The sequence below is a fragment of the Adiantum capillus-veneris genome, chromosome 14, assembly GCF_014529385.1.
Source record: "Adiantum capillus-veneris isolate H3 chromosome 14, ASM1452938v2, whole genome shotgun sequence".
Classification (NCBI taxonomy): domain Eukaryota; kingdom Viridiplantae; phylum Streptophyta; class Polypodiopsida; order Polypodiales; family Pteridaceae; genus Adiantum; species Adiantum capillus-veneris.
Window position 1 is genome coordinate 43533823 of NC_140944.1, and position 16496 is coordinate 43550318.

The following is a 16496-nucleotide window of genomic DNA, read 5'->3' on the forward strand; positions in this document are numbered from 1 at the left end:
TTCTCAACTTAGCATGCGAAGATACTGTAAAATTTATGCAATTCATCCTCTTGTAGTTCCTTTTTGGGCAAGTGCATGAGGATTGATAAGCTCTCTTAATGCCATGGGCATCATATAAGTGTTGGAGTTAAAGGGAGACATATTCTCTACAAGTGTCAATCCTCAAGCACTTAAGATTCTTCTCTAACTGATTTTGGACCTCCAAAATCCATTTTTGAGTGATACATATAGTTATTCATCTTCATGCCTCAAAGGATATGGCCAAAGCTCATGCGTTGCAAATAGCCTATGAAAATGAGAAAGTAAGCAACACCACCTGGTGACTTAGTACACAAATCTGAATGCGCTAGACAAAGCTTCTTCTTGCCATAGAAAATGGGTAGAAGCTAATCTTGTATGTATGCATAGCCTAGGGTCTAAGCATTGGCAGGCTGTCAAGATGATTTTTTTCTACTTGAGTGGCACTTTATATCTTGGCTTGTTTTATCCTACGGGGAGATCGTTGCCGCCAGATTTACATGCTTTTTCAAACTCAAATTGGGTTGGTTGTTTTGACACGCGAGTGTCCACGAGTGGTTTTTGTTTCATGCTAGGCAGTTCATGTATCTCATAGTTGAGCAAGAAGCAATCTACTGTGGCCACTTCCAATTGTGTGGTTGAGTAAAACGTCTTCACAACTACGGTTGAATGTATGGCTCAAACGCCTTATGGTTGATTTGGGTGTTGCATAGGACACTGCCAACACTATATACACTGATGGTCAAAGCGCATTGGCAACTGCAAGGAGCTCAGTTTTTCATGCTCGCACAAAGTACATTGTGGTGCATTACCACTATGTCAGGGAGAGGCTCTCAGCAGTAGAGATCAATTTGGCTTATGTGCCAACATAGGACAAATTTGCAAATCTTTTCACAAAGGCATTGTCTCGTGAGAAGTTCAAAGCTTTCCGCAAAGCTTTGGGCTTACTCCCCTTTGTGGACTAATCATCTCCTCAGGGCATGGCACTTTTCTATACTCTATGTGCCAGCTCTACGCATCACTCCCAGGGGGGATTTGTTACCATATACATGTGGTAGTGATGTGTATGAACACACTTAGGACTACTGAGGCATTTTTCCCCTCACTAGGAGGTTTTTTTCCCATGCATCGTATATACACCCATCACTCTAGCGCTAACTTATCTTTCCATTGCACACTAAGTAATACACTCTTTGTTGTGTACCTTGAGCTTCCTTCGTCTTCTCCAAGATGTGTGTGTTTTCTTGCAACCCTAATTCCAACAATCTAGCCAAGATCAAAAGATCCATTCTGAATCTTCCACAAGCCATTGCTAAAACTTGAATGAAAGCCACAATCATCTAGTTGCCCAATAGACACTCTGAGATTTGACACATGTTTCACATTGCTTAGAACAAAAGGAGAACCATTGGTAAGACTCAAATGCATCTCAACCGCACTAACTATGCTACAAGCAAAGTTTACCCGAGTCTACACATCCAACCTTGCTACCATCATAAGTAGAGAACCACTCTCTATAAGGAGTAAACCATACCCACAATAACCATCATTGTTCATTGTTTTTCTGGCTTCTATCTCAATCTTGCATTGACTCCCTTTGCCACACACTATCAATAAAGAAAGCTATCTTCATCAACCAACGCTCACCACTATCATGCCCAAGAAAGATATTAATTGGTTCGTCCTCATTCTCGCTATCTTTCAAATATATATTGCACTTGCATGCGCTGAGTGACCTTTGGCATACCAATACAAGCCAAGGTGTGTGGGAGGAATAGGGTAGAGAGAGAGAGAGAGAGAGAGAGAGAGAGAGAGAGATGCCATCATAAGGAATAATTCTTCTTGATTTACCCCTTTCATAGCTGTAAGGTCTCTTCTAGTTATAATAGGGACAATGTTTACATTTCCTTAGTGTAAATGGTGTTCTTGAAGTATCACAAAGGGTAATAATAGCTAATAAGTGCACTAGCTCTCACATTAGGATCCAATAATCTAATTTTTTCATTGAGGTGTTGTTTGTATTTATCGTGTAAAACCAATTGATAATTGGAAAAGTCAAATCACTAGGCATATTTACACGTCTTGCTGGAAACCAAGATCTTGTATAAAGATATGAACCTCAACTCTGTTGATGAACATTATCTTTGAAAACTCAATGGAACCTGAACTCTGTTGATGAACATTACCTTTGACAACTCAATGGAAGGAAGGAGAGAACAAAAAAATCTTTCTTTTTTGCAAAACTCACAATTGTGAGTGGATAGTATTAAGAACAAAAATATACACCAATCCCCGAGCTCGGACCGAGCCTTGAGGGTCAAAGGATTACAAGTTATCTGCTTGGCAGAGAAACCACTCCTACTCCTCGGCTTTACTTATTACAAGATGTTATGTATTGTTCTAGACCAGTCCTCTGAGGCTTGTTTGCATCCGATCATGGGGATCATCAATCTGCTCTCTTGCGTGATTTCACGAAAGCTTGCCACAGCTAGATCCCCCTCAAACACGCGGCGGTTCCTTGCTTGCCAAATATGGTGCACTCAAATAATGAGGTAGAACAAAAAATCTTCTTAAATCTTCATACGATACAAAGTATTGATAAATGTAGAAGGGTTCAACAAAATATGAACTCAAAGAATAGGTAAAAGGTTACAAAACAACAAAGGCCCAAAATTTTCAAGATTTGGAGGATAGAGGCAAATATGATGGATTCCGGGACCATTTTCTATAGTGGTGAAGTGAGGTTCTATGTACACTCATTGTTGTGACTTTTTACAAGATCACTTAATCATTTAAGGAACTTGGACCTTCAACTACAACTAAATTTGCCATGGTATAAATTCACTTGAGTTCCCATTGGTCCAATTTAGGGTGGTTGGTTGGCCTTCTTTTAGGTATATGCTACTACTATGAGGAAGCTTACTAGCAAGAGCCCTCAACACTTGATGAAATGCATCCCCATACTTTGATTTCCTTGAAAAGAGCAATGCTTGCTTTATACTTGGGCTAGATAGCATCTTTTGCTTCATTGTTACCTCCTCCATGGATATGTTTGTCAATATGGATTCCAAAATATCCACATCCTTCTCGGGAACAAACACTACCATGTCATCCCATGGTATAACATTTCTAAATGGCAACACTATGTTATCAGCAATGACGACAGGTATGCACCCAAATTCCACTGCCTCAACTATGCGTGGACTCCATGGCGCCCACCCCAATGGACACAAGCAAAATATGGATCTTTGCATGTCCTCATAGTATGTTGTTGGATGTTCAGAAGATATGTCAAAGAGGACATTGTCCTTGTATATCTCCCATATGGTTGCTCTCACCCCCCTACAAGTATATTGAACAAATAAAACAGGTGAGATAAACAATATGAAATTTATGACAGAGATTATACTTATATTCTTGAGTGCTAGTATACTACACTTGCTTTTATCACGTGTTGACATGATTCTATTTGAAAAAAGTATACATTTTATATCTTTATTTGGAAATTTTCTCAAACTTTCAATTAGGAAATAATTAGTGGATAACATGTGTAGAGTTTCACCTAGCATAGTAATCCCCTTTTGGACCATCAACATCATAGAAGGCTCCACGAAAGTAGACAAAAGTTGAACGAGGTGTGCTAGCATGTAAGATGTGGTTTGAGATCCTCCTGGGCAGGACATATGGAGGTATAATGATGGAGTCATCTTTGAAGCATGAGTGATTTACCTGCCCAAATGTTTGTATAAGAGTTGCGTGTTGAAGAAGAGGAAATATACCACGCATGATTGCTTCCTTCTCCTGCATGACAAGATGTTTAGATTAGTGTTTGCAAATACACCGCGGCTCATCGTATGGTGAACTAATGTATGCTTGGATCTATATATTTGTGTCTAGATTTTTACAAAGCATAAATATAAAAATAAAGGAACTAGAGTAAAGGAGATAACTAATGTGAACCTTCAAATTCAAAATTATAATTACATTGTGCAAAAGTACTTTAAGATTAGGGTCATCTTACATGATAATGAAAGCAAGCTCCAAAGTCATGGGGAACAACAAAGAAATGGTCAACACCGTCTGTTCGATTCCAATAGGGCCACTTGGTAGAGAGGTAGTGGATTGCACTACGCATCATGCGAGGCATGTATTTGACAAAGGGAAGCCCAGTTGTGGTGAGGTCACAATTGGTGTAGACAGGGGTGTAGAACCAATCGGCCTCCTCAGGGTCAAGTGTGCGTACTGTGCTAGACAATAAGAAAAGATGCATATGTATCTCAATTGAAAACATGTGCATTAGGCACCGCATGTCTTTTTGTACCACTCTCTTGTTGAACTTGCTTGGCATGTCATATACATACACCTTCATCTTTCTCATTGGATCTTCACCCAACTCCACATTTGGACCTTCATGACCTGGCTTTCTTGCAACAAGGAACTTGATTAATTTTCTAAACTTATATGGAGGATTTTTTAATAAAAAAAGGATACGTGAGCTTGATTAGATTAAGCATTAGTTTCATGCCATGATAGTGGATATAAGGGGGCAATATGTATGTTGATGTTGACTTAAACCATAATCAAATTCAAAATAAATTTAAGTGTTGTACAAGCCATTGATGACTATAGATGCATGCTTGTACCTAGGTTATATCTATGCATCATTTGAATGAATGACTTTTGAGAGGAAGATGAATAATTCTTCAAATGAGCATATAGTAAAAGGTACAAGAATGCTAAACAAGGGTGTAAAGGCAGTACAAGTGATCAATTTCAAGTCTTATCATTAGATTTTAGCAGGCCAAAAATAGAAAAATATTTCTCATGCTGGGCAACATATACATAAGATGATGCAGGATTTGAGGTAGCAAGCTTCGTAGAAATTATACAAGAAAGCAAAGTGCTCATATGGGCACTCGGGCACAAGCATCACTCGGAGGATTGGTCTAGGACTACTTGTGCCTTGTTGTCAGCAGATGGAATGTTTAGGATGGGGGCAAACCTTGGCCATCGATAAATAAAAGACAAGAGTATGGGCTTTGTGTATCAAGGATGTGGAGGCGGGGTGGTAGCTGAGGTGGCTGTTCTGATAGCCGTTGTAATTTTGATCCATGGATGTTGTCATGGCTTAACATGAGCGTGATAAAACCTTGTAATTTTTTGGGTTGCTCAATATAATCCACTCACAATTGTGAGTTTTGCTATAACAAAAAAGATGATGCTAAGTTTATTTCTTTTCGGGTAAAAAATGATGTCAGTTTGAGGGATTCTACTGGTTAGTGGCTTTGATTTAACATGATACATTTAGCCTATGTAGTCTATGTAGAGAGTGAAAACTCTTTTTGCAAAAGAATGAAAGTAAGTCTTTTGACGTTCACGGTCAAAAAATTGTCAAAAGGTCATTCCATCCGTCCCACCCCTTCATATGTTTTGTAAGTAAAAAAATTCAAATTAACTAATGAGTGACACGTGGAGACTCTCTTCTCATTAGATATAGTACTAATACGACCGATCGCCTTTGACAGCCTCTCCCTCTCTCCCCTCTTTATCGCGTGCAAAAGGGTTTTTTTTTTGTTTGGACTTTAGCTTTCAAGTCACAAATTGCGACACGTGTAAAGGGCTCTCCTTTTCGCCATATTATGTTAGTAGATAGAAGTATAGATAGAAGACGATGCCAAGTTATTGACCCTCCCTAAGAAGAAAGAGGAGGAACACAAATATGTGGCAGTGACCCACAAGGTTTTTCTAGCAGTCCACACAGTTTCTCCCGAGAGCTCCATGCTTTACTAAGGCCTTAGGCCAAAAAGGTTTTCTATTATTAACTTTCCAAGTGGCAATAATCTATAAGCTTCATCCAACTCTGATTGTTCACAATAGTCCCTAAGAGTTCCACGATTTGATAAGGTCTTATATATACTAGTGTGGTCGGCGGGCTCCACCTGCCTCTCTCTCGATTTTCATGCAAGTTCTCTCTCTCGAGAGAGAGAGAGAGAGAGAGAGAGAGAGAGAGAGAGAGAGAGAGAGAGAATGGAGGGAGGGATTCCAGCCCCTCCTCCTTGCCATGCATCAGGAGCGTAGAGAGAGAGAGAGAGGGAGAGAGCCATAGTATCTTGATATATATCCAAAGCTTCAAAATTTTGGCAAGAGACTCATGAAAAGATTGGATCTTCCTCAATAAAACCACGATTGATGATGGCATTACACGCTCTCAAGGTGATTCACTATAGATAGACATAAAATGCCACTAACTATGAGCTCATTGGCGAAAACTTTTGTTTAGGACACTAAACAATAGATCTCTATTATAGAAGCGAATGACAAAGAGAAAAATTGGAGCAAACCCTCCAAAATTGACACAAGGGTATCAAGAATTTTTCAAAAATTTGAGGGATAGTTTATGGATTTCTTAAAATTTAAACGCTATTTAAAATGAATTAAGAAATCCCCACTATGAGAGGTGTAAGGTTGAGCCGGAGCGGAGACTCCTTAGGGTTTGCTACCTACAAGGCCGTTGAGAGGGAGGCTCAAGTCAATGCTACAACAGGGTAGCTTTCGAGGGTGGTTGGTGGGCTCGGTAGTGGAGAGGTGGGCATGTCTTGTGGAGCAACGGGGAAGAGCCCGGGTTGCTCCATCCTCTACATCTTGCTAGGTTCCTTGATTGCGTCTCGCTTGAGCCACTCTATTTTTGGGAATAGGAAGGACGCCCCTCTAGGCTTTGACTTAAACGGCGTCTGTGGTCGTGTTGAGATCTTTCCGGCATGCAGGGTGGAAAGTGGCAGTTTCTTCCCTCCATGGTGGCACCGGAAGCTTCTCGTGGTGGGGTGGGCTCTCCTCTTAGCCCTGTACGATGGTATTGTCTTGTTCTTGCAACAGCTTTCTATAGAGTGCGTACTGGCTCCTCTCTTCACCCTTTTTTGTTTGGTGACTGGCTCATTGGCGGATGGGGATGGGCGTTCCATCCTTCCTCCTGCGGTGGCAAGCTTCTCGAGTGGGCTTTGGTAATCCTTGCATCGCCCCGTTTGTGTGGTGGCTCCCATGCTTTCCTCCCCTGTGAGGGGTCTTATGGTGATGTGGACCTTGGGCCCCGCCCTATCGGCTCTAACTGGTATGTGATGTTGGGGATGGCCTCCCTTATTCGATCGGTGTTGATATTTTGTCTCCTTGTCTATGGTCTCTCTGATGTTTACTTGATGCCTTCGCTTGACATGTGAGCACGGCTTGCCATGTAAGTTTTTTTGATTTATTCAATTCTACTCACGGTGGTGAGTTTTGAAAAAAATTAAAAATTAAAAAACAATTTGGCTAATCACCCTTTTCCTTTCCTACCTTCTCCTCACTTTGTAGTACTCGTTAACTTTATCTTCGTGGACCTATAATCTTATTGTCGTCCTTCCTTTGTCCTCTTTCTCATAACCACCTCCACTTTTGTTCTCTTTCATAAAATATAGTGATTCCTAAGCAACATCCTTATCTTTTTCCATTCATGCAACAATTTTTTACGAAAATCTTTATACCCAATTCAACAACCCCTTGATAGTTCATTATATAGTGGTAAAAATGCAAACCACGCGGCAGTTCGTTAGGGGTGGCTGCCCATATAGCCGATGTAACTGTGGTCCTTGGATGATGTCATGGTTCAACACTAGCATGTTACAAATCTAATATTTTCACCGTAGGGTAGAACTCATCTCTCTCTCTCTCTTTAGTTACTTCTTTAAACATGTACCAACCATCCTCTTCTACCTTTACCTTATCTCTCTAACTTTTCTAACTTGTAAATTAAGATGCTCACTTTTCTCTCTCTAGCTTTAAAGCGGTGGCCCACTCTCCACCTTTGAGTAATTGTACCAACAGTTATATAGTATGGGGGTCTATCAATTTTCTAAGGAGTGTGCTTTTCTCTTCGTTTCTCCGTCCAAAGCATAGCTAATGGATTTTTGGCTTTCTAAAAGAAGCCTTAGTGTTGAGTCTAGTTAAGCATCCTTCCAATGTTTTCAATGACAACGATGGAGACTCATCTTAAATGTTGATGGAGTTTGTCAAATGGGTCCCTTTCATCTCATAGCCTTACAATGCTTTTTAAGACTTTGCCTTGTTTATTTTTTTTTGTCCTTACTCATCTTATATTATTTTCAACATGAACACAATTTATACTCGTTCTTTTTTCTTGGGATGGACTACATTGCTTTTATTTTGTGTACCTTTTTATTTTTAAATCTTTTAAAGAGTAAAGAGCTTTTTTCATAAGAACAAGCGATTGTGACTCTCTCTCTCTCTCTCTCTCTCTCTCTATATATATATATATATATATATATATGTATTTTTATTTTTGAAAAGCCATCGTAAAATCTTACCTTTTTTTTGCATGTCATTGTTTTAGAATGCTAAAGTGAAGCTTCACCTTGCATAATTCTAATAAATCTATACACACACATATATTAATTAGTTCTTTTTACTTCACCTTTCATTTCACAACTTCACATGGCTTTGCATTTCTTGCATTCTATATTTTGATTCAAGTGAGTATTAACATTCGAGAAAGTCTCTTTTATTATGCGGCTGTTGGTTGAGTTTCCTCCTCACAAAGAAGAAAACCGGAAATATTAGCAAAAATGTTGAAATTTGTAAAATTTTTGGACGACTTTCTCACATATTTCATCGGTTTTTCTTCTGCTTATCATGGTTTGCAGCTAGCTAGTCTCAACTTTCAATCGGCTCAAGACTAAGCTAAGGCAATCCTTTCCCAAACACTAATACCAGTTTAATTCAACCTAGCAATTTTATCACTTTCTTATTGTTATTGAAAGCCATCGTGACCCTTTCACTTGTTTTTTCATATTTAACGCATTGATATATAATGTTAACACATCTGTATCTTTTTTAATAGTCGTACCCACCATTCTTGTAGACGATGGTACAAACACGCCTTCGAGCATTCACTAGATCATTCGAACGCACTTAAACCCATCACCTGGGTGACGGAGGACAAGTACTCAACCAACCGAGCTAGCTCCTGTCTCGGTAACACATCCATATCTTATGAAGATATTATTTTTGGCCTTCCAAAGGAAAGTCATATGGAGGGGGTAAAATTTTATACCTAAGTCCAAAATGATGATGACTTCTTAGTGTGAGTTCTCTCGCTTAGCTCTCCTTTTTTGATTTTTCGAGTCCATTGTTCAAGATGCAAGCATATGTGATTGCATCTGCAAAGACACCCTTGCTTTGTATCCTGTCGAAAACAGCCCAGAGCTTCTTGGCCCTGCCCAAGTTGGGCATATCCCACAATCTTCATTCCAAGAGACGACGTCCCTGATAGGAAGCTCCTCAAGCACTTTTTGTGCTTTATGAAGTGCACCACATTTGGCATACATGTCGACCAAGGCAGTGCCAAGCATGACGTTTTCTTTCAACAACCACTGACTAACATATCATGGTGAATTATTTTGGCCATATCAGCATCTTGGGCACCACCCACAATCAGTGCATCCCAAGAGACGACATCCTGGACAAGATTGCAAGTTGATGCTCCTCAAGCACTTTTTGTGCTTAATGAAGTGCACCACATCTAGTATACATGTCGAGCAAGGCAGAGTCAAGCACGATTTTTCCTTTCAGCAACCACTGACTAACCATATCATCGTGAATTCTTTTGGCCATATCAGCATCTTGGGCATATCCCAGAATCACTTCATTTCAAGGTACGACATCTCGGATAGGAATCTTCTCAAGCACTTTTTGTGTTTTTATGAAGTGTACCACATTTGGCATACATGATGTACGTAATTGCATTTGGACAGATCTTTGCAAATGTTGAAAACAGACCGGAGCCATTGGAAATTATGATTTGCATACTTGTGACTTGAGACCTTCAAAACACTAGAGAAGAGGAAGGTCTGCATAGCTAAGCATGTGAGGAGAAAGAGCCCATCTAGCTGCCACCATGGCTGATGATGCGGTTTGTTGCGCTCTGTCAAGTCCATTGAACTTGACATACATACAGACTAACGTGTTGCCTAAGTATGTGTTCTTTTCAAGCAACCCACTATCACAAATATCAGCATGTATCTTATTGCCTTGGTACAAATCCTTCTTCTTAGCACAGTCTTTAAGTGAGCTCACAAAAGAAAGACTTATTATCTTCCCCTGCATGTTTGCCTTCAAGATGCAAGTGTATGGGATTGCATTTGGAGAGACCCTTGCTTCGCATCTGCCAAAAACACCCCTAAGATTCTTGGCCCTACGCAAGTTGGACATATCTTGCAATCAATGCATTCCAAGAGACGACATCTCATGGTATCACTCCATGTGATCCACGTGCATACCAAGCTTACCGCTTAAGGCAATCAAGCTATGGTGCTTGCAGAAAGTTGACGATCAAGATCCCCTTTCAAGCTATGGTCCTTGCGCTGAGTTGGCGATCAAGCTTTTCGCACACAAAGTTGACGATCACGCTCTTCTGGCCCTCACGCAGAGGTGATGATCAATCTCCCCTCTCAACCTGTGTCTCTCTCTCTCTCTCACACACACACACACACACACACACACACACACACACACACACACACACACACACACACACACACAGTTGATGATGAAGCTCCCTTGTCAATGCTGCAGAGTAAATCAAGTCCCCCCCCCCCCCCCCCCCCGCCCCCCCCACCACAACACACACACAAAGAGTTGATGAAGCTTCATTCATATTTTTTTCTCATTCTTTCATACTTTGTTTAACTTCATATTTTTCTACTTAGGTAGCCATGAGAATCCCTCCTAGATCGGCACTTCTTCTTCTTGTTTTTTCCATCCTTGTGTTTCCTAGCCCATAGCATCACTAGCAATTTTGTGCATCCTCTTGTAGGCTCCTTTGCCATGAAGGATAACATCCTATTTGGATGCTATGGTGGAGAGCGGACATTGAATAAAAACAATGGAGGAGGAGGAGGAGGTGATGACATGCTGGGTAATCAACTAAGAGAGGAAGAGACTCAGTATGAGGCGAGCCAGAGTTGTTGCACCAACATAAGGAAGCAGGCAACGGAGAAGACAAGGATGAAGATCATGGAAGGAAGAAGGCATTGCCCAATGTTGAGTAGGCGTCACAATCCCCCTCTATCTCTCTCTCGATAGTTTCTCTACGTGTTAAAATTCTCTTATTCTTATTCTCTCTCTCTCTCTCTCTCTCTCTCTCTCTCTCTCTCTCTCTCTCCGCACAAAGAATACTTCCTGGAATCGCCGGATGGAGGAGCTACTGACGTGTGACAAGGAGTCGTCCCTCCCCCCATTGTAGATAGTATAGATTCTTGTTATATATATATCCAAATTAAATTATGGTAAAAATAAATTAGTTCAACTTGAGTTTATGGCGTCCTAAACAATCTTGCTACTTCTTGCTCTACCCTAGATGTTGCAACTTGCAATTCACATTCAAAGATCAAAACAATGCTAGTTGCTCTAAATTGCCAGAGATCATTCTAATCGTACAATCATGAAGGAGGGGTGTTCTTTAGTTCATGGATTGCTAAGTCCCATCTTTCTTTGATATACCTTTGTTGGCAAGCTAAAACATGCTTTAGAGAGAAGAAGAGAGATTAGAATACGTTAATTTGTTTGTGCATTTTTTTTTAGCTTGCAAAGGGTCCCTCTACTATTCAATGGGCCATTTCTTTGTTTTAGAATGCCCATGTGATGCTTTACTGAGGTGGTTTGAGAGTGACAAAGACTTTAGTGTTTGATTGGTTTTTTTAAAGCTTTGGGGCAATGCTTCAAATTTTTTTTGCTCAAAAGTTTAGGAAACCTACGGATGAGATTTTTTTTTTTGGGGTAAAATTGACTAAATTTGAAGGTTTTTACACTAAATTGCTCTAGATTTTGAAGATTTTCTCACCTTCAAATTTAAAATTTATAGGTGGAATTACAATAAACTTAAGTTCGTTTCGAGCACTGCTTTGGAGATAGGGTAATGATGGTCATAAGTAGATATATTCAAATAATTATTTATTCTTTAATGTTAAATCTTCGATTAAAAAAAACAAAGATGACTCTCTTTACTATTGCACTAATTTCTTGAGCCCACTCTCTCCATTTCTCTCTCTCTCTCTCTCTCTCTCTCACACACACACACACACACACACACAGAGACACACCCATCTTCAACAATACTATTGTTTATTTTTGGACAGGCCATCTCTTTTTTTTTTGTTTGGTTGGGGGGTGGGGGGAGTTTCACAACAGTGAGGAAGAATGTGTTAACCGAAAGACTATCATTTCTTATTCTTGGTTTCAATATAGGAACTATGTACCTGTAGTAGTGAAGCGAGTTTGCAGGGCTACAAGATCTCGCACGCCAAAGCCTAGCAGCAACGTCAATGAGAGCAAGTGGCTCCATGTCCTTAATGTTGATGTTCGCCCCCTCATCATCCTCCTCTTCAAGCTAATCAATTGCACACCTTCAATGCCCAAGCAGAAAAAGAAAAATGCCTCATAATTATTCCAGCAACTATTAGAACCTGCTCATGTTAACAAATGAAGAAGAAATTATTACAACGTATATCAAAACACGCACACACTATCTCTCTCCCCCCCACCCCCCCCCACCCCCCCCCCCTCCTCTTCTCCTCTCTCTCTCTCTCTCTCTCTCTCTCACACACACACACACACACACACACACACACACACACACTGGGTCAGTACTACTCACCCTAGAAGAGCTATGGCAGGCGCAGAGAGAGAGAGAGGGAGAGAGAGAGAGAGAGAGAGAAAGAGAGAGAGAGAGAGAGAGAGAGAGAGAGCAAACATGCAAGCTTTATTCATACTGGGCTGCAAGGGCGACGGAAAACCTAGAGGAAGAAGACGGCATACCCACTACACTGTGTGTGCGCGCGCGCGAGAGAGAGATGAGAGAGAGAGAGAGAGAGATCACGCTCCGATACGCCACAGTGAAAGTTTAACAGGACTGAGAACTACGTCATTAGTTTTCTAATGTGTGTGTGTGTGTGAGAGAGAGAGAGAGAGAGAGAGCTTGCCTCTTTTACTCTTGTGCAAATCTAACTACACCACCTTTATTTGTAAGAGCCTGTTGTGGAAAAAATACATTAAAAAATAAAAATAATAATAATATATAATATATTATATATAAGAGAGAGAAGGAGAAGAGAGAGAGAGAATAATTAAGGATAGCAATTTGCATGATAATGCTATTTTCTTGAGCGTGCTTTTTACGATTTGCGATGCACTTCAGTTGATTAAAAAAAGAATCTATTATTAAGCTGGTTTCAAGATAACTACTAGATTTAGGCATTAATTCTTGAGCAAAAACATGAGGAGGATGACGGCCTTACAAGCAAAGCAAGGCCAAGTCAAGGTAGCTTAACTAAGCCTACTACTCTCTCAATTAACAAGGCGTTTGTTAGATAACTTTTAAGGTATTTGTTTGGGTCATATTTTCAACGCTCAAGGTAGCCTTAGTAGGAAGCCCATCAATTTACAGTGGTGGAGGCAAAGTAGGCATCACAACCATCGCCCCAAAGAACAAAGTAAAAGTGCTTTAAGCTTATTAGGTAGCATGCTTGTAGTTGTCCAATTGTCTTGTTCCCCTTTATGCTCAACATTGAAGAAGACATAAGGAGCCAAAACCAAACTAACCAAAGCGATATCGTTGTGCAAGGACATAGCTTCAACTTCTTGAAGTTAAACCTCTCACAAGGGTGATTCCTTTTGTATATAGATGCAAGGAAAAAAAAAGGTCCATTTACATGAGAAAAAAATATCCCCTTCACTTGCACATGACATCTCTCTCTCTCTCTTCTCTCTCTCTCCTCGTTATAGCTCCCCGCTTTTTCACCTGAAACGGATGAGAGCATCTCATTAGATACTATCTAACGACACCGAAATCCAAAATTGAACCTCCCTATTTGATGCTTTTCATTTACCCATTAGAATGTCTAGATTTTTATGTCACTGAGAATTGTGTCACCTTTACAATCTTTACTTAGGAACAATAATTACAAGAAATTTCAGTTCTTATATCAAGTCAAAGACAACCAATTGATTTAATCCCAAGGCTTGCCGAGAGGTACACGGTGTCCAAGTCACGAGAGAATTTTCACAATTTAAAAGCCCATCAACTCAATGTTTAGTCTTGAATGTACACCTAAACAACTTTAAAATACAATAAAGTGAAATCTTGAGAGCACATGTTGCCTTTCTTTAGAGCCATAATAAATGGCCACCACTAAAAACAATTTATAATAGATTTTACCAACCTAATTTTACACCAATCAACATAAAATGACTAGAAAATAGACAATCTCGATGGATTTTTGCATAATCATAAAATGCCATATTTATTACCCCAATAGCATAACTTTTCAAGATGAATAAACAAAATAGAATTTTTAAGCCAAAAGGATAATCAATGTTTTTGGCAGGCTCAAAGCATGGTCTTGCCCTATTGGTCGGCCAAAAGCATAGCTCCCAAAGCTTTTAGAAGTATAGTGGACTCACGATGTTCTCCTTGCGCGATATTGTGGCCAAAGAACTCCGCAAATTCTTTTGCACAGCCATAAGGAATTTCAATGCAAATGAGAGTTTTTTTGGAGTACATAAGGAGTCCTTAGTAAAGGGTTGGACTTTTGAATTACATAAGGAGTCCTTAGCAAAGAGTTGGATTTTGGGTGCATCTCTAAAGCATTGGATAAAATTTACAGCATTAGTGACACATGTCAAGCTAATGATAATAAACTTTCATTATTATTTCTTTTAGGCCCTTGTGAGAGTGTGTTGACATTTGTGTACCTCTCTTTTTTTTTTTGTGGGGCAAAATTCACAATTGTCAGTGAATTATATTGATCAACCCAAAAAATTACAAGGTCTTGTTATACTCATGTTGAGCCATGACATCATCGAGGGACCAAAATACATTGGCTATCAGGGCAGCCACTCCTACCAACCCGTCCCCTTATCCTCGATACACAAAGTCCATTGTCATGTTCTTTTGATATCTTTTAATTACCGATGGCTAGGATTTTTCCTCGCCCTAAGCATGCCATCTGTTGACAACAAGGCACAAGTAGTCCTAGACCAATCCTCCGAGTGTTGCTTGCACTCGAGTGTCCATATTAGCACTTTGATTTCTTGTATAATTTTTGCGAAGCTTGCCACCTCGAAACCTCCTTCAAACACACGGCGTTTCCTTGTCTGCCATATGCTATGTAAGAAGAAGTACCGGGCGATTTGAGTGCTGATGAGGAGGGCAGGACTACCTAAATTCTTCCCTCCAAGGAATAGATCAATCTTGAAAAAACCAATTTTCTATGTTCTTTGGATCCACTTGCATATTTTCCCTGCGAGGCCTTTGATAGTTGGGCAATCCATAAAGAGGTGGGCTAGATCTTCACTAGCAAACCTACACCCCAAGCATTGATCTGAGCCAATCCCCCTCTCATGAATCTTCACCCCCGTCGGTAGAGCACCCCAGATTACCTTCCACAAAAATACCTTCATGTGCTGCAGAACCTTAGGCTTCTAGATGTTCTCCATTACTTGCTCCCACCTATCCTCCGTCCATGGTTTTTTCCATATCTTGTAAGGGGGCTAGACCAATTCTTCTTATGTATCATTGTATGATAAATGTATTTAGGATGGGGTTTCCATAAGAGACTGCTTCCGGGCCATTTCCTGGCATTCTAGTCAAACTCCGAATCACAGATTGGCATCACTATATTGTCAAGCTCTTTCATCACTTTGTGGACAAGCAAGACCTCCAAGCTATTAAGTTGGTACTGGGTAACTAGAAGATCAATGGTTTTCCAACTCTTGTTGTCACTATCCCAGAAGTGCCCAAGTCAATTCAGACCCTTATTATTCAGCTTCCTGGCTGTCTCTATCCAATAGGGAATTTGTGGTGGATCTACAACTTTGGACAGTCAGGGGGACCAATGCAAAATGGAGTTCTTGAAGTATCTGGTTTGTTCCCCCCACTTTAAGACTCCTGCTGCTCTATTCCATTTTTTAATCAATTCTCCTGAGCTGCCCCCCAGTCTTAGGGTAGACCACGACATGGAAAATAGTTTGTCATGAATCTCCACCCCTCTCTATTTACCACCTTTTGAGCCAAGTTTAGTTGCTTCTATCATATCTTTGATCATGACAACCCAAACTTGATCTTGTTTAGCCAAGGAAACAACAAATTTGGCACAACAAGATTCTGCATGGGGGGCCACTTGGTTGAGAATTCCAAGGCCTCCTTGATTCACCGGTCAAGCAACTGATTCCCAACGGGCCCATTGCCATGGCCTGAGGATTTTGTGTTGTTTTTCCATAAAAACCTTTCTACTGGTTTTAAGAACTCTTTCTAGTGACACTTAGCCATCTTGAGAAGCGGGCTAGTGAAGGCAATATAAGGAATCATAAAGGCATTTATAACTTTTATTCGACTTTGGAATGGGAGAAGAGCATACTCCCATCTACTCATTTTT

At 40.2% G+C, this 16496-nt stretch overlaps 1 protein-coding gene across 3 annotated transcripts; it reads right to left on the reverse strand.

Moving 5' to 3' along the window:
• Positions 1–2566: 2566 nt before the first annotated feature.
• LOC147442289 (putative beta-1,4-xylosyltransferase IRX10L) lies at positions 2567–12483 on the reverse strand. Of its 3 annotated transcripts, none has more exons than XM_086528510.1 (4): positions 12321–12483; positions 4040–4434; positions 3581–3819; positions 2567–3360 (listed from the first exon to the last, which is right to left on the reverse strand). In XM_086528510.1, the coding sequence occupies exons 1-4, from the start codon at positions 12436–12438 to the stop codon at positions 2838–2840; spliced, it is 1275 nt and encodes a 424-aa protein (XP_086384636.1). In that variant the 5' UTR covers positions 12439–12483; the 3' UTR covers positions 2567–2837. The 3 variants fall into 3 exon arrangements, with proteins under 3 accessions (XP_086384636.1, XP_086384637.1, XP_086384638.1); XM_086528511.1 differs by having other exon boundaries at positions 4040–4442; XM_086528512.1 differs by having other exon boundaries at positions 4040–4438; positions 12321–12460.
• Between the last annotated feature and the right edge of the window lie 4013 nt (positions 12484–16496).